Source organism: Notothenia rossii (genome assembly GCF_949606895.1).
Source record: "Notothenia rossii genome assembly, chromosome: 2".
In the NCBI taxonomy this organism is placed as follows: Eukaryota; Metazoa; Chordata; class Actinopteri; order Perciformes; family Nototheniidae; genus Notothenia; species Notothenia rossii.
Window position 1 is genome coordinate 89,020,892 of NC_136904.1, and position 21,707 is coordinate 89,042,598.

The 21,707-nt window shown below is 39.6% G+C and overlaps 3 protein-coding genes across 3 annotated transcripts; all 3 read right to left on the reverse strand.

Annotated features, from left to right (window-relative positions):
- Positions 1-255: 255 nt before the first annotated feature.
- LOC307029726 (trace amine-associated receptor 13c-like) lies at positions 256-1,512 on the reverse strand (the record flags this gene model as incomplete). Its single annotated transcript, XM_079665807.1, has 2 exons — positions 256-1,075; positions 1,355-1,512. The coding sequence occupies 2 exons, from the start codon at positions 1,510-1,512 to the stop codon at positions 256-258; spliced, it is 978 nt and encodes a 325-aa protein (XP_079521933.1).
- Positions 1,513-7,720: 6,208 nt separating this feature from the next.
- LOC307029727 (trace amine-associated receptor 13c-like) lies at positions 7,721-8,977 on the reverse strand (the record flags this gene model as incomplete). The annotated part of the gene is made up of 2 exons (XM_079665808.1): positions 7,721-8,540; positions 8,820-8,977. The coding sequence occupies 2 exons, from the start codon at positions 8,975-8,977 to the stop codon at positions 7,721-7,723; spliced, it is 978 nt and encodes a 325-aa protein (XP_079521934.1).
- Positions 8,978-14,686: 5,709 nt separating this feature from the next.
- On the reverse strand, positions 14,687-15,943 carry LOC307029728 (trace amine-associated receptor 13c-like; the record flags this gene model as incomplete). The annotated part of the gene is made up of 2 exons (XM_079665809.1): positions 14,687-15,506; positions 15,786-15,943. The coding sequence occupies 2 exons, from the start codon at positions 15,941-15,943 to the stop codon at positions 14,687-14,689; spliced, it is 978 nt and encodes a 325-aa protein (XP_079521935.1).
- Positions 15,944-21,707: the final 5,764 nt, after the last annotated feature.

The following is a 21,707-nucleotide window of genomic DNA, read 5'->3' on the forward strand; positions in this document are numbered from 1 at the left end:
ATCATTACCAGAATACTGGTCAAACTGAAATCAACACAGGTCAAAAACTACTACTTCTTCCGCACAATGTAATATTTTCAAGTTTTATTTTGTATAAAACTATTATTTCATATATTTTACATATGTTTTACTTCAATAAATAATGTCTTATTTTTCTTCAGCCATTACATATTGCATTCTGACTCAGCAACAATAGCAGAAATATGTCCATCTGAACAGAGGTTTTTTAGAATATAACTCAACCCTAGTCCGCCTTTACAGTATTTTAGAATCACACGAGTAAGACTGAAGTATTTTAAGGGTAACAATGAGCTTGATAGATTTTCTAAACCAGGGGTATAACGAGGCATAAATCAATGGGTTCAGACAGGAGTTAAAATCCAGAAACCAGACTACAATGAGTGAGGTTGAACTACCAGTTTCAATATCCTCACCCATAAGGGATGGAGTGTAATATGGAAAAAAACATATTAGAAACACAAGGACAACAACACCAAGAGTCCTGGCTGCTTTCATCTCAGATTTCTTAGCAGTTGCACCAACTGCACGTTGCTTAGTGACAGCGATAACATGAGATCGCATGGCTCGAGCCTGAGACACAGCCACCACAAACACTCTCATATACAGAACTATGATAACAGTAATGGGGGCAATAAAGGTAACAACTAAGTCAACAGCTCCTGTGATATTGTCAATGACAGCTACACACTCTCCATGGCAAGAATTCTGTGAATCAGGTTGTCTTAGAAAGTCCTTTAAAATTAGACAATTATAAATAACAGAGCAAATCCAACAAAGACAGATGCAGATTTTTGTTCTGTTCAGAGTTACTCTGATGGTGTAATGTAGAGGGTCACAAATAGCAAAATAACGTTCAATGGATATGAGCACCATGTTTCCAACCGTAGAAGAGGTAATGATAAAATTAGCGATTAAATACAAAGCACACATCAGGTCACCCGAGTACCAGCAAGCCTCTGTTGAAATGATTGTAACAGGCATCGAAATTAGGCCCACAAGGAAGTCTGAGACAGCCAGGGAGAGGATGAGGAGGTTAGTGGGGGTGTGGAGCTGCCTGGAAAGGAAGAATATCATCATAAATAAAATGATCAACAATAGCTTGTAACAACAAACAGCACTAAAACACAAAAAAAGACATTTGAATGGATATGCATTTTTTGAGGAGTGTCTGCTTTAAATATTTTGTCACACAACGTCAGGTTTGAATATGTTATCATTTAAAACAGCAGAACTATTATCTGAAGCATTCATTGAAAGGAATATATGCGTTGCTAAATCATGTTAATTTCCAATCATGAACATATACAAGATTAAGCTGAAAGTTTGTCAGTGCCTGAAGTGGGAGATAGAGATGATGACCAGCAGGTTGAGAGCTGCAGTGATCAGAGCGATGAAGGACAGCAGGATGTAAGCGAGCAGGACATCTGACTGAGCTGGCGTAGACTTCCTGCAGGATTTGTTGAAGAGTTGTGGAAAGCAGAGTTCATCCATTTGGGAAGTCTCCATATTTAGAGAGACGTGTTGAGAAGCTGCTGTGTTCTGGCAAAGCTCAAAGCTGATACATCTCTTCTCATCTGTCCTGCCCCTACTATTACTTTCTCTCTAGCTAAGACTGAAATCCCAAAGCTCTACTTTGTTTTCTGCAGTCATCTTCCTCTCAGTCTTCATCACCTTCATGCAACTTATTTTTTTCATAATTCCCGGCATTGACATCATCTTATTTGATTATCGATGCCACTTTTTCCTTCTCATCAAGAGTGGTTTTACAGTGTAAAGAATCTTAAAAGATTAACATTTTTCATGAAGTATTGAAACCAAGTGGGCCATGCTGATAAGTTACATTGTGGGAGTGGCTCCTCAGAGTTATGGTCAAAGGATCAATGAAGCCAACTTGCTTCAATGGATTAGGTCATTTAGCCTTTTGGGCCTGGTTGTTCCAGGGTTATTTTGAAACAAAAACGACATAAAGCCAAGACATAGGGAAGGCCAATGAGATTGACTGTTGGTTTGTCTCAAGAAAGTTCTGGCAGCTCCCAGATGACTCAGGAAAGGGACACAGGGTTTCAGAGTGTTCAGCTCAGGAGGAGAGCTGCTGATATCCTGATACTGTCAGGCACTTTGAAGGGCTCCCAAACACATCCAAAATGTTGTCGATGGATAATGAAAAGTTGGAAGATTATAAGGAAGCTTTACCCATATCCCAATATCACAGCGCCAGGTATGGATGAGATTTGCCCAGGAATATTAAAGGGTCTAGACATTGTTCAGGTTTCTGGCAGACATGTCTCTTTAATCTTGAGTGATGGTCAAGGGCTAACTCCTCTTTTATATCAAGATATCAAGTTGCTCAACCACCCAGGAAAAGCTTATGCCAAGGTATTCAAAGGAAGATCTGAACAATTGTGTTGAACATCTTGCTGTCGTGCTTTGCTGTCCCCCTTTGTTAGAAGCCTCCTTATACTTCCTGTACAAAGTAAAACCATTTACTTCTGAAAGGATTAATGAAAGGGTGTCAGTGGCCTTGGTCTGGTGAGACTATACAGTAAAACATTTCTTGTCAGTTTAAATTGAAAATGAAAGTCCACCTGCTGCGTTGAAAAAGCAAATCAAGTCAACTTGAAGACAAACTTTGTTTCAACTCATGAACTCAAGTACATATCGTTGATATGACTTAAAGGTTGTAGTTGTGTTAACATTGTTTTTTAACTTGTCTAAGTTGATTTCACTTTATACTCAGAGTTGATCAGTGCAAGAACACGTTATTAACCTAGTCAAATAAACTCACATTTCAGTATTATTATAACTCATACTTTCAAGTTCTACATTTATATAACTCATCATTTCAAGTTAAGAAGATTGTAATAATACATTTATTTAAACTTAGATCTATTAGTCATATTAACTTTAATTGCAAGTTTACATACATTGTAAACAGTTGTACATTGTTTCAAATACAAAACAAAACATTTGAGTGTTTACATAATGGTTCAATAGTTTCCGAAAAGTTTTTAGAAAATCTACAGAATACGAAAAAGAGGGTTCATTGTGAATTGGTAACCACATTCCACACGGTTAACCTCCGTCACGGTCCTAGCCGGTGTTTCAGACTAGGTTCACGTATCACTCCGCCTCAATTGGATCCCCGCTGCAGTTCCACAGAGTTCCTCCGCCAGCGACAGTAGTCCTCTCATTGAAATCAAAATGTGACTTTACTTTAGTCCGAAATAAAACATGACATCTTTAGGATATATCAGTTGATTAAATCCATGCTTAAACCTTGCATTCAGTTTGATTTCAACAGACATCAAAAGTATGCCCACAAGGAAGTCTGAGACAGCCAGGGAGAGGATGAGGAGGTTAGTGGGGGTGTGGAGCTGCCTGGAAAGGAAGAATATCACCATAAATACAATTATCAATGATAGCTGGTAACAATCAACAGCACTAAAACACAAAAAAAGCAATTGAATTGACATGCATTTGTTGTTGAGTGTCTGCTTTAACTATTTTGTCACACAACGTAAGGTTTGAATGTGTTATAATTGAAAACAGAACATCTATTATTTGAAACATTAATTAAAAGGAGTATATGCGTTGCTAAATCATGTTACATTTGTTGCATTTAATCATGTTAAAATGCACCAGCCGCCACTGGTTCCGAGTAAGTATTGAATTTTATAAATGCTTTCTGGAAGTCTTGTCGCCATTGTTGGTTATGTTGTATAACGACATGATAGAAAATCAATCAATGCCCCTAACAATGCGTACCGCCGCCACATTATGTCTACTTCCAAAACCTGAGAAAGTTCATCAATACATGAGCAGCTACCGACCCCTAAGATTCTTAACAATGATTACAAGGTGTAATCATTGTTACACCTTGCAAAAATCCTAGCCCTTCGTTTGGAGGAAATTATTCCATCCCTAGTGAATCTAGACCAGGTAGGATTTGTAGCTGGACGCCAGTCAGCTAATAACATGAGAAGGCTGCTCCAGGTGATATTTAGCGCTATCTCCCTCCATCTCCCAGCAATGGCAATATCACTGGATGCAGAGAAAGCCTTATAAAGAATAGAATGGCCATATTTATTTAATGTTCGATACAAATTTGGATTTGGCTTTGTCTGTATGAGATGGTTTAAATCACTTTACAATAAGCCAGTCTCCTCAGTCAGAAGCAACAACATGCTTTCTGATCCTTTCCCCCTACATCGGGGAACACGGCAGGGATGTCCAATATCCCCTCTAATATTAATATTAGCTCTTAAGCCCTTGCCTTGTGCCACCCGGACATCAGTTCAAAATAAACGTATACGCTGATGATATCCTTTTAATATTATTTGACCCACTAAACTCTATACCTAAGGTGCTGGAGGTTATTCAAGAATTTAGCTTATTTTCAGGATATAAAATAAATTGGAGTAAAAGTTAAGCCATGCCACTAAACTGTCCGACTCACTCTAATCACAGGCTCTGCTTCATTTGTTTGGAAAGCTGATGGATTGAGATACTTGGGCATAAACATCAGATCACCAATTAACAATAATTTCGAAATGAATGGTCCAGGCTTACTTAGAACTATTAAAGATGACTTGAGAAGATGGACTTCTTTACCCCTATCGCTGTGGGGATGGGTGGATGTGTTAAAAATGAATGTCCTACCAAGATTGACCTATACAGTAATATCCTCAATTCCCCTTCAAACCCCCCAATATTGGTTTAAAGAAATAAACACTATATCCTCTCAATTCAAATGGAAGTATAAAAAAACACAAATCAACCATAAAAACAAAAAAAAACTGGACACCTCGTTAGCTCAAATATAAACAGCTGTGTCATGGAACACGATGATGTCATAACTCCAACTGACATGCTCAGAGCAGCAGACTTCAGATAAAGGTTAATGGTCCTGCCCTCAACATCTCTACGTCAATTATGGGGTGTGTCATCATATGCCGTTTCCATGGCATCCCTCGCCATAAAAGACAATGTCGCTATACATTAACTCCTATGCAAATGTTCAAAAAGTGCTCAAACTTCACATGTGTGCTAACAGTCCAGCCGTGAAGACATCTACGGGACAGTTTTGAGATTTCTTCGAAATGCCATTTCCATGGCAACACAATGCTCTCCATTAAAAACGCGGTTTTCTCATAACTTCGGTGAAAATGCTCCAAACGGCCCAAAACTTCACAGGTTTGGTAACGATGCAGCCATCAACGCAACTAAGCATATTATGGGGTGTCATCAAATGCCGTTGCCATGGCGACAGACCACTCGCCGTGAAACACGATGTCGCTGTAAGTCCAATGGACACGGTCCAATCGTCCCCCAATCTTCACTTGTATATCACCAGTCCATGCCTCAACAGCTCTACGCCAAATCTGAGATCTCACCATATGCCGTTTCCATGGAAACGCATCCCTCGCCATAAAACACGATGTCGCTATAATTCCTATGAAAAGGTTCAAAAAGTAATCAAACTTCACATGTGTGCTAACAGTCCAGTCGTGAAGACATCTATGGGAAAATGCCGTTTCCATGGAAACGCATCCCTCGCCATAAAAGACGATGTCGCTATACATTAACTCCTATGCAAATGTTCAAAAAGTGCTCAAACTTCACATGTGTGCTAACAGTCCAGCCGTGAAGACATCTACGGGACAGTTTTGAGATTTCTTCGAAATGCCATTTCCATGGCAACACAATGCTCTCCATTAAAAACGCGGTTTTCTCATAACTTCGGTGAAAATGCTCCAAACGGCCCAAAACTTCACAGGTTTGGTAACGATGCAGCCATCAACGCAACTAAGCGTATTATGGGGTGTCATCAAATGCCGTTGCCATGGCGACAGACCACTCGCCATGAAACACGATGTCGCTGTAAGTCCAATGGACACGGTCCAATCGTCCCCCAATCTTCACTTGTATATCACCAGTCCATGCCTCAACAGCTCTACGCCAAATCTGAGATCTCACCATATGCCGTTTCCATGGAAACGCATCCCTCGCCATAAAACACGATGTCGCTATAACTCCTATGAAAAGGTTCAAAAAGTAATCAAACTTCACATGTGTGCTAACAGTCCAGTCGTGAAGACATCTATGGGAAAATGCCGTTTCCATGGAAACGCATCCCTCGCCATAAAAGACGATGTCGCTATACATTAACTCCTATGCAAATGTTCAAAAAGTGCTCAAACTTCACATGTGTGCTAACAGTCCAGCCGTGAAGACATCTACGGGACAGTTTTGAGATTTCTTCGAAATGCCATTTCCATGGCAACACAATGCTCTCCATTAAAAACGCGGTTTTCTCATAACTTCGGTGAAAATGCTCCAAACGGCACAAAACTTCACAAGTTTGGTAACGATGCAGCCATCAACGCAACTAAGCGTATTATGGGGTGTCATCAAATGCCGTTGCCATGGCGACAGACCACTCGCCATGAAACACGATGTCGCTGTAAGTCCAATGGACACGGTCCAATCGTCCCCCAATCTTCACTTGTATATCACCAGTCCATGCCTCAACAGCTCTACGCCAAATCTGAGATCTCACCATATGCCGTTTCCATGGCAACACAATGCCCGACATGAAACACGGATTTCTCATAACTTCAGTGAAAATGCTCCAAACGGCCCAAAACTTCACAGGTTTGGTAACGATGCAGCCATCAACGCGTCTAAGCGTATAATGGGATGTCATCAAATGCCGCTGGCATGGCGACAGATCATTCACCATCAAGTTAGTTCAAAAGTTTGCAGTTCAAATATTCTGCTGCTTTTCCAAGGCTTTTTACTTTCTTTTCTTCTCTCATCACACAATCAAGCCCCCGTGTTCATGTATCATTTCAATCTAAATTTTTCACTTTCTTCTTACACATTACATTTCAGCATAAAGCATTCCCGCTCGCAATTTCTTCAGGAATTGCATTCTCTAGTTCTTATTGTCAGCCTAAATATTATGAATGGTTTCCTACATTTTAATCCCTCATTATTTCAAGAGAAAGTACATGTAAATGATCACGGGCAATGGTAAAATAAACATGTGTGAGCACTCAACAAGATTTATTTTTGTTCTTGTTATATTTTATCGTCAGTGTGTTGGAGAACCAAATCTGTTATGTGTCAGTAAAACCTTCTCTACTTTTTCTCTCTCTCTCTCGCTCACACACACGCACACACACACACTCACTCACTCACTCACACACACACACACACACACACACACACACACACACACACACACACACACACACACACACACACACACACACACACACACACACACACACACACACACACACACACACACACACACACACACACACAGACGCACGCGACGGCTCTGTCTTTTTGTTTGAAGTTGCAGACTGACCTTCTGCCAACGACATACTCAATCAGTCTGTACTGCATATTTTCTAGAAAATTAACAATTGAACATATCATTACCAGAATACTGGTCAAACTGAAATCAACACAGGTCAAAAACTACTACTTCTACCACACAATGTAATATTTTCAAGTTTTATTTTGTATAAAACTATTATTTAATATATTTTACATATGTTTTACTTCAATAAATAATGTCTTGTTTTTCTCCAGCCATTACATATTGCATTCTGACTCAGCAACAATAGCAAAAATATGTCCATCTGAACAGAGGTTTTTTAGAATATAACTCAACCCTAGTCCGTCTTTACAGTATTTTAGAATCACACGAGTAAGACTGAAGTATTTTAAGGGTAACAATGAGCTTGATAGATTTTCTAAACCAGGGGTATAACGAGGCATAAATCAATGGGTTCAGACAGGAGTTAAAATCCAGAAACCAGACTACAATGAGTGAGGTTGAACTACTATTTTCAAGATCCTCACCTATAAGGGATTGAGTGTAATATGGAAAAAAACATATTAGAAACACAAGGACAACAACACCAAGAGTCCTGGCTGCTTTCATCTCAGATTTCTTAGCAGTTGCACCAACTGAACGTTGCATAGTGACAGCGATAACATGAGATCGCATGGCTCGAGCCTGAGACACAGCCACCACAAACACTCTCATATACAGAACTATGATAACAGTAATGGGAGCAATAAAGGTAACAACTAAGTCAACAGCTCCTGTGATATTGTCAATGACAATTACACATTCTCCATGGCAAGAATTATATGAATCAGGTTGTCTTAGAAAGTCCTTTAAAATTAGAAAATTATAGATAACAGAGCAAATCCAACAAAGACAGATGCAGATTTTTGTTCTGTTGAGAGTTACTCTGGTGGTGTAATGTAGAGGGTCACAAATAGCAAAATAACGATCAATGGATATGAGCACCATGTTTCCAACCGTAGAAGAGGTAATGATAAAATTAACGATTAAATACAGAGCACACATCAGGTCACCCAAGTACCAGCAAGCCTCTGTTAAAAGGATTGTAACAGGCATCAAAATTAGGCCCACAAGGAAGTCTGAGACAGCCAGGGAGAGGATGAGGAGGTTAGTGGGGGTGTGGAGCTGCCTGGAAAGGAAGAATATCATCATAAATAAGATTATCAACAATAGCTTGTAACAACAAACAGCAGTAAAACACAAAAAAAGACATTTGAATGGATATGCATTTTTTGAGGAGTGCCTGCTTTAACTATTTTGTCACAAAACGTCAGGTTTGAATATGTTATCATTTAAAACAGCAGAACTATTATCTGAAACATTCATTGAAAGGAATATATGCGTTGCTAAATCATGTTAATTTTCAATCATGAACATATACAAGATTAAGCTGAAAGTTTGTCAGTGCCTGAAGTGGGAGATAGAGATGATGACCAGCAGGTTGAGAGCTGCGGTGATCAGAGCGATGAAGGACAGCAGGGTGTAAGCGAGCAGGACATCTGACTGAGCTGGAGTAGGCTTCCTACAGGATTTGTTGAAGAGTTGTGGAAAGCAGAGTTCATCCATTTGGGAAGTCTTCCTCTTTAGAGAGACGTGTTGAGAAGCTGCTGTGTTCTGGCAAAGCTCAAAGCTGATACATCTCTTCTCATCTGTCCTGCCCCTACTATTACTTTCTCTCTAGCTAAGACTGAAATCCCTAAGCTCTACTTTGTTTTCTGCAGTCATCTTCATCTCAGTCTTCATCACTTTCATGCAACTTATTTTTTTCGTAATTCCCGGCATTGATATCATCTTATTTGATTATCGATGCCACTTTTTCCTTCTCATCAAGAGTGGTTTTACAGTGTAAAGAATCTTAAAAGATTAACATTTTTCATGAAGTATTGAAACCAAGTGGGCCATGATGATAAGTTACATTGTGGCAGTGGCTCCTCAGAGTTATGGTCAAAGGATCAATGAAGCTAACTTGATTCAATGGATTAGGTCATTTAACCTTTTGGGCCTGGTTGTTCCAGGGTTATTTTGAAACAAAAACGACATAAAGCCAAGACATAGGGAAGGCCAATGAGATTGACTGTTGGTTCGTCTCAAGAAAGTTCTGGCAGCCCCCAGATGACTCAGGAAAGGGACACAGGGTTTCAGAGTGTTCAGCTCAGGAGGAGAGCTGCTGATATCCTGATACTGTCAGGCACTTTGAAGGGCTCCCAAACACATCCAAAATGTTGTCGATGGATAATGAAAAGTTGGAAGATTATAGGGAAGCTTTACCCATATCCCAATATCACAGCGCCAGGTATGGATGAGATTTGCCCAGGAATATTAAAGGGTCTAGACATTGTTCAGGTTTCTGGCAGACATGTCTCTTTAATCTTGAGTGATGGTCAAGGGCTAACTCCTCTTTTATATCAAGGTATCATGTTGCTCAACCACCCAGGAAAAGCTTATGCCAAGGTATTCAAAGGAAGATCTGACCAATTGTGTTGAACATCTTGCTGTCGTGCTTAGCTGTCCCCCTTTGTTAGAAGCCTCCTTATACTTCCTGTACAAAGTAAAACCATTTACTTCTGAAAGGATTAATTAAAGGGTGTCAGTGGCCTTGGTGTGGTGAGACTACACAGTAAAACATTTCTTGTCAGTTTAAATTGAAAATGAAAGTCCACCTGCTGCATTGAAAAAGCAAATCAAGTCAACTTGAAGACAAACTTTGTTTCAACTCATGAACTCAAGTACATATCGTTGATATGACTTAAAGGTTGTAGTTGTGTTAACATTGTTTTTTAACTTGTCTAAGTTGATTTCACTTTATACTCAGAGTTGATCAGTGCAAGAACACGTTATTAACCTAGTCAAATAAACTCACATTTCAGTATTATTATAACTCATACTTTCAAGTTCTACATTTATATAACTCATCATTTCAAGTTAAGAAGATTGTAATAATACATTTATTTAAACTTAGATCTATTAGTCATATTAACTTTAATTGCAAGTTTACATACATTGTAAACAGTTGTACATTGTTTCAAATACAAAACAAAACATTTGAGTGTTTACATAATGGTTCAATAGTTTCCGAAAAGTTTTTAGAAAATCTACAGAATACGAAAAAGAGGGTTCATTGTGAATTGGTAACCACATTCCACACAGTTACCGTCCGTCACGGTCCTAGCCGGTGTTTCAGACTAGGTTCACGTATCACTCCGCCTCAATTGGATCCCCGCTGCAGTTCCACAGAGTTCCTCCGCCAGCGACAGTAGTCCTCTCATTGAAATCAAAATGTGACTTTACTTTAGTCCGAAATAAAACATGACATCTTTAGGATATATCAGTGGATTAAATCCATGCTTAAACCTTGCATTCAGTTTGATTTCAACAGGCATCAAAAGTATGCCCACAAGGAAGTCTGAGACAGCCAGGGAGAGGATGAGGAGGTTAGTGGGGGTGTGGAGCTGCCTGGAAAGGAAGAATATCACCATAAATACAATTATCAATGATAGCTGGTAACAATCAACAGCACTAAAACACAAAAAAAGCAATTGAATTGACATGCATTTGTTGTTGAGTGTCTGCTTTAACTATTTTGTCACACAACGTAAGGTTTGAATGTGTTATAATTGAAAACAGAACATCTATTATTTGAAACATTAATTAAAAGGAGTATATGCGTTGCTAAATCATGTTACATTTGTTGCATTTAATCATGTTAAAATGCACCAGCCGCCACTGGTTCCGAGTAAGTATTGAATTTTATAAATGCTTTCTGGAAGTGTTGTCGCCATTGTTGGTTATGTTGTATAACGACATGATAGAAAATCAATCAATGCCCCTAACAATGCGTACCAGCGCCACATTATGTCTACTTCCAAAACCTGAGAAAGTTCATCAATACATGAGCAGCTACCGACCCCTAAGATTCTTAACAACAGCTTGCAAAAATCCTAGCCCTTCGTTTGGAGGAAGTTATTCCATCCCTAGTGAATCTAGACCAGGTAGGATTTGTAGCTGGACGCCAGTCAGCTAATAACATGAGAAGGCTGCTCCAGGTGATATTTAGCGCTATCTCCCTCCATCTCCCAGCAATGGCAATATCACTGGATGCAGAGAAAGCCTTATAAAGAATAGAATGGCCATATTTATTTAATGTTCGATACAAATTTGGATTTGGCCTTGTCTGTATGAGATGGTTTAAATCACTTTACAATAAGCCAGTCTCCTCAGTCAGAAGCAACAACATGCTTTCTGATCCTTTCCCCCTACATCGGGGAACACGGCAGGGATGTCCAATATCCCCTCTAATATTAATTTTAGCTCTTGAGCCCTTGCCTTGTGCCACCCGGACATCAGTTCAAAATAAACGTATACGCTGATGATATCCTTTTAATATTATTTGACCCACTAAACTCTATACCTAAGGTGCTGGAGGTTATTCAAGAATTTAGCTTATTTTCAGGATATAAAATAAATTGGAGTAAAAGTTAAGCCATGCCACTAAACTGTCCGACTCACTCTAATCACAGGCTCTGCTTCATTTGTTTGGAAAGCTGATGGATTGAGATACTTGGGCATAAACATCAGATCACCAATTAACAATAATTTCGAAATGAATGGTCCATGCTTACTTAGAACTATTAAAGATGACTTGAGAAGATGGACTTCTTTACCCCTATCGCTGTGGGGATGGGTGGATGTGTTAAAAATGAATGTCCTACCAAGATTGACCTATACAGTAATATCCTCAATTCCCCTTCAAACCCCCCAATATTGGTTTAAAGAAATAAACACTATATCCTCTCAATTCAAATGGAAGTATAAAAAAACACAAATCAACCATAAAAACAAAAAAAAACTGGACACCTCGTTAGCTCAAATATAAACAGCTGTGTCATGGAACACGATGATGTCATAACTCCAACTGACATGCTCAGAGCAGCAGACTTCAGATAAAGGTTAATGGTCCTGCCCTCAACATCTCTACGTCAATTATGGGGTGTGTCATCATATGCCGTTTCCATGGCATCCCTCGCCATAAAAGACAATGTCGCTATACATTAACTCCTATGCAAATGTTCAAAAAGTGCTCAAACTTCACATGTGTGCTAACAGTCCAGCCGTGAAGACATCTACGGGACAGTTTTGAGATTTCTTCGAAATGCCATTTCCATGGCAACACAATGCTCTCCATTAAAAACGCGGTTTTCTCATAACTTCGGTGAAAATGCTCCAAACGGCCCAAAACTTCACAGGTTTGGTAACGATGCAGCCATCAACGCAACTAAGCATATTATGGGGTGTCATCAAATGCCGTTGCCATGGCGACAGACCACTCGCCGTGAAACACGATGTCGCTGTAAGTCCAATGGACACGGTCCAATCGTCCCCCAATCTTCACTTGTATATCACCAGTCCATGCCTCAACAGCTCTACGCCAAATCTGAGATCTCACCATATGCCGTTTCCATGGAAACGCATCCCTCGCCATAAAACACGATGTCGCTATAATTCCTATGAAAAGGTTCAAAAAGTAATCAAACTTCACATGTGTGCTAACAGTCCAGTCGTGAAGACATCTATGGGAAAATGCCGTTTCCATGGAAACGCATCCCTCGCCATAAAAGACGATGTCGCTATACATTAACTCCTATGCAAATGTTCAAAAAGTGCTCAAACTTCACATGTGTGCTAACAGTCCAGCCGTGAAGACATCTACGGGACAGTTTTGAGATTTCTTCGAAATGCCATTTCCATGGCAACACAATGCTCTCCATTAAAAACGCGGTTTTCTCATAACTTCGGTGAAAATGCTCCAAACGGCACAAAACTTCACAAGTTTGGTAACGATGCAGCCATCAACGCAACTAAGCGTATTATGGGGTGTCATCAAATGCCGTTGCCATGGCGACAGACCACTCGCCATGAAACACGATGTCGCTGTAAGTCCAATGGACACGGTCCAATCGTCCCCCAATCTTCACTTGTATATCACCAGTCCATGCTTCAACAGCTCTACGCCAAATCTGAGATCTCACCATATGCCGTTTCCATGGAAACGCATCCCTCGCCATAAAACACGATGTCGCTATAACTCCTATGAAAAGGTTCAAAAAGTAATCAAACTTCACATGTGTGCTAACAGTCCAGTCGTGAAGACATCTATGGGAAAATGCCGTTGCCATGGCAACACAATGCCCGACATGAAACACGGATTTCTCATAACTTCAGTGAAAATGCTCCAAACGGCCCAAAACTTCACAGGTTTGGTAACGATGCAGCCATCAACGCGTCTAAGCGTATAATGGGATGTCATCAAATGCCGCTGGCATGGCGACAGATCATTCACCATCAAGTTAGTTCAAAAGTTTGCAGTTCAAATATTCTGCTGCTTTTCCAAGGCTTTTTACTTTCTTTTCTTCTCTCATCACACAATCAAGCCCCCGTGTTCATGTATCATTTCAATCTAAATTTTTCACTTTCTTCTTACACATTACATTTCAGCATAAAGCCTTCCCACTAGCAATTTCTTCAGGAATTGCATTCTCTAGTTCTTATTGTCAGCCTAAATATTATGAATGGTTTCCTACATTTTAATCCCTCATTATTTCAAGAGAAAGTACATGTAAATGATCACGGGCAATGGTAAAATAAACATGTGTGAGCACTCAACAAGATTTATTTTTGTTCTTGTTATATTTTATCGTCAGTGTGTTGGAGAACCAAATCTGTTATGTGTCAGTAAAACCTTCTCTACTTTCTCTCTCTCTCTCGCTCACACACACGCACACACGCACACACACACTCACTCACTCACTCACACACACACACACACACACACACACACACACACACACACACACACACACACACTCACACACACACACACACACACACACACACACACACACACACACACAGACGCACGCGACGGCTCTGTCTTTTTGTTTGAAGTTGCAGACTGACCTTCTGCCAACGACATACTCAATCAGTCTGTACTGCATATTTTCTAGAAAATTAACAATTGAACATATCATTACCAGAATACTGGTCAAACTGAAATCAACACAGGTCAAAAACTACTACTTCTACCACACAATGTAATATTTTCAAGTTTTATTTTGTATAAAACTATTATTTAATATATTTTACATATGTTTTACTTCAATAAATAACGTCTTGTTTTTCTCCAGCCATTACATATTGCATTCTGACTCAGCAACAATAGCAAAAATATGTCCATCTGAACAGAGGTTTTTTAGAATATAACTCAACCCTAGTCCGTCTTTACAGTATTTTAGAATCACACGAGTAAGACTGAAGTATTTTAAGGGTAACAATGAGCTTGATAGATTTTCTAAACCAGGGGTATAACGAGGCGTAAATCAATGGGTTCAGACAGGAGTTAAAATCCAGAAACCAGACTACAATGAGTGAGGTTGAACTACTATTTTCAAGATCCTCACCCATAAGGGATGGAGTGTAATATGGAAAAAAACATATTAGAAACACAAGGACAACAACACCAAGAGTCCTGGCTGCTTTCATCTCAGATTTCTTAGCAGTTGCACCAACTGCACGTTGCATAGTGACAGCGATAACATGAGATCGCATGGCTCGAGCCTGAGACACAGCCACCACAAACACTCTCATATACAGAACTATGATAACAGTAATGGGGGCAATAAAGGTAACAACTAAGTCAACAGCTCCTGTGATATTGTCAATGACAATTACACATTCTCCATTGCAAGAATTATATGAATCAGGTTGTCTTAGAAAGTCCTTTAAAATTAGAAAATTATAGATAACAGAGCAAATCCAACAAAGACAGATGCAGATTTTTGTTCTGTTGAGAGTTACTCTGATGGTGTAATGTAGAGGGTCACAAATAGCAAAATAACGATCAATGGATATGAGCACCATGTTTCCAACCGTAGAAGAGGTAATGATAAAATTAACGATTAAATACAGAGCACACATCAGGTCACCCAAGTACCAGCAAGCCTCTGTTAAAATGATTGTAACAGGCATCAAAATTAGGCCCACAAGGAAGTCTGAGACAGCCAGGGAGAGGATGAGGAGGTTAGTGGGGGTGTGGAGTTGCCTGGAAAGGAAGAATATCATCATAAATAAAATTATCAACAATAGCTTGTAACAACAAACAGCAGTAAAACACAAAAAAAGACATTTGAATGGATATGCATTTTTTGAGGAGTGCCTGCTTTAACTATTTTGTCAGACAACGTCAGGTTTGAATATGTTATCATTTAAAACAGCAGAACTATTATCTGAAACATTCATTGAAAGGAATATATGCGTTGCTAAATCATGTTAATTTTCAATCATGAACATATACAAGATTAAGCTGAAAGTTTGTCAGTGCCTGAAGTGGGAGATAGAGATGATGACCAGCAGGTTGAGAGCTGCGGTGATCAGAGCGATGAAGGACAGCAGGGTGTAAGCGAGCAGGACATCTGACTGAGCTGGCGTAGGCTTCCTACAGGATTTGTTGAAGAGTTGTGGAAAGCAGAGTTCATCCATTTGGGAAGTCTCCATCTTCAGAGAGACGTGAGCAGAGAAGCTGCTGTGTTCTGGCAAAGCTCTCCTTTATGCAGCTGATATATCTCTTCTCATCTGTCCTGCTCTTACGATTACTTTCTCTCTAGCTAAGACTGAAATCCCTAAGCTCTACTTTGTTTTCTGCAGTCATCTTCATCTCAGTCTTCATCACCTTCATGCAACTTATTTTTTTCGTAATTCCCGGCATTGATATCATCTTATTTGATTATCGATGCCACTTTTTCCTTCTCATCAAGAGTGGTTTTACAGTGTAAAGAATCTTAAAAGATTAACATTTTTCATGAAGTATTGAAACCAAGTGGGCCATGCTGATAAGTTACATTGTGGCAGTGGCTCCTCAGAGTTATGGTCAAAGGATCAATGAAGCTAACTTGATTCAATGGATTAGGTCATTTAGCCTTTTGGGCCTGGTTGTTCCAGGGTTATTTTTGAAACAAAAACGACATAAAGCCAAGACATAGGGAAGGCCAATGAGATTGACTGTTGGTTCGTCTCAAGAAAGTTCTGGCAGCCTCCAGATGACTCAGGAAAGGGACACAGGGTTTCAGAGTGTTCAGCTCAGGAGGAGAGCTGCTGATATCCTGATACTGTCAGGCACTTTGAAGGGCTCCCAAACACATCCAAAATGTTGTCGATGGATAATGAAAAGTTGGAAGATTATAAGGAAGCTTTACCCATATCCCAATATCACAGCGCCAGGTATGGATGAGATTTGCCCAGGAATATTAAAGGGTCTAGACATTGTTCAGGTTTCTGGCAGACATGTCTCTTTAATCTTGAGTGATGGTCAAGGGCTAACTCCTCTTTTATATCAAGGTATCAAGTTGCTCAACCACCCAGGAAAAGCTTATGCCAAGGTATTCAAAGGAAGATCTGACCAATTGTGTTGAACATCTTGCTGTCGTGCTTTGCTGTCCCCCTTTGTTAGAAGCCTCCTTATACTTCCTGTACAAAGTAAAACCATTTACTTCTGAAAGGATTAATGAAAGGGTGTCAGTGGCCTTGGTGTGGTGAGACTACACAGTAAAACATTTCTTGTCAGTTTAAATTGAAAATGAAAGTCCACCTGCTGCATTGAAAAAGCAAATCAAGTCAACTTGAAGACAAACTTTGTTTCAACTCATGAACTCAAGTACATATCGTTGATATGACTTAAAGGTTGTAGTTGTGTTAACATTGTTTTTTAACTTGTCTAAGTTGATTTCACTTTATACTCAGAGTTGATCAGTGCAAGAACACGTTATTAACCTAGTCAAATAAACTCACATTTCAGTATTATTATAACTCATACTTTCAAGTTCTACATTTATATAACTCATCATTTCAAGTTAAGAAGATTGTAATAATACATTTATTTAAACTTAGATCTATTAGTCATATTAACTTTAATTGCAAGTTTACATACATTGTAAACAGTTGTACATTGTTTCAAATACAAAACAAAACATTTGAGTGTTTACATAATGGTTCAATAGTTTCCGAAAAGTTTTTAGAAAATCTACAGAATACGAAAAAGAGGGTTCATTGTGAATTGGTAACCACATTCCACACAGTTACCCTCCGTCACGGTCCTAGCCAGTGTTTCAGACTAGGTTCACGTATCACTCCGCCTCAATTGGATCCCCGCTGCAGTTCCACAGAGTTCCTCCGCCAGCGACAGTAGTCCTCTCATTGAAATCAAAATGTGACTTTACTTTAGTCCGAAATAAAACATGACATCTTTAGGATATATCAGTGGATTAAATCCATGCTTAAACCTTGCATTCAGTTTGATTTCAACAGGCATCAAAAGTATGCCCACAAGGAAGTCTGAGACAGCCAGGGAGAGGATGAGGAGGTTAGTGGGGGTGTGGAGCTGCCTGGAAAGGAAGAATATCACCATAGATACAATTATCAATGATAGCTGGTAACAATCAACAGCACTAAAACACAAAAAAAGCAATTGAATTGACATGCATTTGTTGTTGAGTGTCTGCTTTAACTATTTTGTCACACAACGTAAGGTTTGAATGTGTTATAATTGAAAACAGAACATCTATTATTTGAAACATTAATTAAAAGGAATATATGCGTTGCTAAATCATGTTACATTTGTTGCATTTAATCATGTTAAAATGCACCAGCCGCCACTGGTTCCGAGTAAGTATTGAATTTTATAAATGCTTTCTGGAAGTGTTGTCGCCATTGTTGGTTATGTTGTATAACGACATGATAGAAAATCAATCAATGCCCCTAACAATGCGTACCAGCGCCACATTATGTCTACTTCCAAAACCTGAGAAAGTTCATCAATACATGAGCAGCTACCGACCCCTAAGATTCTTAACAATGATTACAAGGTGTAATCATTGTTACACCTTGCAAAAATCCTAGCCCTTCGTTTGGAGGAAGTTATTCCATCCCTAGTGAATCTAGACCAGGTAGGATTTGTAGCTGGACGCCAGTCAGCTAATCACATGAGAAGACTGCTCCAGGTGATATTTAGCGCTATCTCCCTCCATCTCCCAGCAATGGCAATATCACTGGATGCAGAGAAAGCCTTATAAAGAATAGAATGGCCATATTTATTTAATGTTCGATACAAATTTGGATTTGGCTTTGTCTGTATGAGATGGTTTAAATCACTTTACAATAAGCCAGTCTCCTCAGTCAGAAGCAACAACATGCTTTCTGATCCTTTCCCCCTACATCGGGGAACACGGCAGGGATGTCCAATATCCCCTCTAATATTAATTTTAGCTCTTGAGCCCTTGCCTTGTGCCACCCGGACATCAGTTCAAAATAAACGTATACGCTGATGATATCCTTTTAATATTATTTGACCCACTAAACTCTATACCTAAGGTGCTGGAGGTTATTCAAGAATTTAGCTTATTTTCAGGATATAAAATAAATTGGAGTAAAAGTTAAGCCATGCCACTAAACTGTCCGACTCACTCTAATCACAGGCTCTGCTTCATTTGTTTGGAAAGCTGATGGATTGAGATACTTGGGCATAAACATCAGATCACCAATTAACAATAATTTCGAAATGAATGGTCCAGGCTTACTTAGAACTATTAAAGATGACTTGAGAAGATGGACTTCTTTACCCCTATCGCTGTGGGGATGGGTGAATGTGTTAAAAATGAATGTCCTACCAAGATTGACCTATACAGTAATATCCTCAATTCCCCTTCAAACCCCCCAATATTGGTTTAAAGAAATAAACACTATATCCTCTCAATTCAAATGGAAGTATAAAAAAACACAAATCAACCATAAAAACAAAAAAAAAACTGGACACCTCGTTAGCTCAAATATAAACAGCTGTGTCATGGAACACGATGATGTCATAACTCCAACTGACATGCTCAGAGCAGCAGACTTCAGATAAAGGTTAATGGTCCTGCCCTCAACATCTCTACGTCAATTATGGGGTGTGTCATCATATGCCGTTTCCATGGCATCCCTCGCCATAAAAGACAATGTCGCTATACATTAACTCCTATGCAAATGTTCAAAAAGTGCTCAAACTTCACATGTGTGCTAACAGTCCAGCCGTGAAGACATCTACGGGACAGTTTTGAGATTTCTTCGAAATGCCATTTCCATGGCAACACAATGCTCTCCATTAAAAACGCGGTTTTCTCATAACTTCGGTGAAAATGCTCCAAACGGCCCAAAACTTCACAGGTTTGGTAACGATGCAGACATCAACGTAACTAAGCATATTATGGGGTGTCATCAAATGCCGTTGCCATGGCGACAGACCACTCGCCATGAAACACGATGTCGCTGTAAGTCCAATGGACACGGTCCAATCGTCCCCCAATCTTCACTTGTATATCACCAGTCCATGCCTCAACAGCTCTACGCCAAATCTGAGATCTCACCATATGCCGTTTCCATGGAAACGCATCCCTCGCCATAAAACACGATGTCGCTATAACTCCTATGAAAAGGTTCAAAAAGTAATCAAACTTCACATGTGTGCTAACAGTCCAGTCGTGAAGACATCTATGGGAAAATGCCGTTTCCATGGAAACGCATCCCTCGCCATAAAAGACGATGTCGCTATACATTAACTCCTATGCAAATGTTCAAAAAGTGCTCAAACTTCACATGTGTGCTAAAAGTCCAGCCGTGAAGACATCTACGGGACAGTTTTGAGATTTCTTCGAAATGCCATTTCCATGGCAACACAATGCTCTCCATTAAAAACGCGGTTTTCTCATAACTTCGGTGAAAATGCTCCAAACGGCCCAAAACTTCACAGGTTTGGTAACGATGCAGCCATCAACGCAACTAAGCATATTATGGGGTGTCATCAAATGCCGTTGCCATGGCGACAGACCACTCGCCATGAAACACGATGTCGCTGTAAGTCCAATGGACACGGTCCAATCGTCCCCCAATCTTCACTTGTATATCACCAGTCCATGCCTCAACAGCTCTACGCCAAATCTGAGATCTCACCATATGCCGTTTCCATGGAAACGCATCCCTCGCCATAAAACACGATGTCGCTATAACTCCTATGAAAAGGTTCAAAAAGTAATCAAACTTCACATGTGTGCTAACAGTCCAGTCGTGAAGACATCTATGGGGAAATGCCGTTGCCATGGCAACACAATGCCCGACATGAAACACGGATTTCTCATAACTTCAGTGAAAATGCTCCAAACGGCCCAAAACTTCACAGGTTTGGTAACGATGCAGCCATCAACGCGTCTAAGCGTATTATGGGATGTCATCAAATGCCGCTGGCATGGTGACAGATCATTCACCATCAAGTTAGTTCAAAAGTTTGCAGTTCAAATATTCTGCTGCTTTTCCAAGCCTTTTTACTTTCTTTTCTTCTCTCATCACACAATCAAGCCCCCGTGTTCATGTATCATTTCAATCTAAATTTTTCACTTTCTTCTTACACATTACATTTCAGCATAAAGCCTTCCCACTAGCAATTTCTTCAGGAATTGCATTCTCTAGTTCTTATTGTCAGCCTAAATATTATGAATGGTTTCCTACATTTTAATCCCTCATTATTTCAAGAGACAGTACATGTAAATGATCATGGGCAATGGTAAAATAAACATGTGTGAGCACTCAACAAGATTTATTTTTGTTCTTGTTATATTTTATCGTCAGTGTGTTGGAGAACCAAATCTGTTATGTGTCAGTAAAACCTTCTCTACTTTTTCTCTCTCTCTCTCGCTCACACACATGCACACACGCACACACACACACACACTCACACACACACACATACACACACACACACACACACACACACACACACACACACACACACACGCACACACACACACACACACACACACACACACACACACACACACACACACACACACACACACAGACGCACGCGACGGCTCTGTCTTTTTGTTTGAAGTTGCAGACTGACCTTCTGCCAACGACATACTCAATCAGTCTGTACTGCATATTGTCTAGAAAATTAACAATTGAACATATCATTACCAGAATACTGGTCAAACTGAAATCAACAGAGGTCAAAAACTACTACTTCTACCACACAATGTAATAGTTTCAAGTTTTATTTTGTATAAAACTATTATTTAATATATTTTACATATGTTTTACTTCAATAAATAATGTCTTATTTTTCTTCAGCCATTACATATTGCATTCTGACTCAGCAACAATAGCAAAAATATGTCCATCTGAACAGAGGTTTTTTAGAATATAACTCAACCCCAGCCCGCCT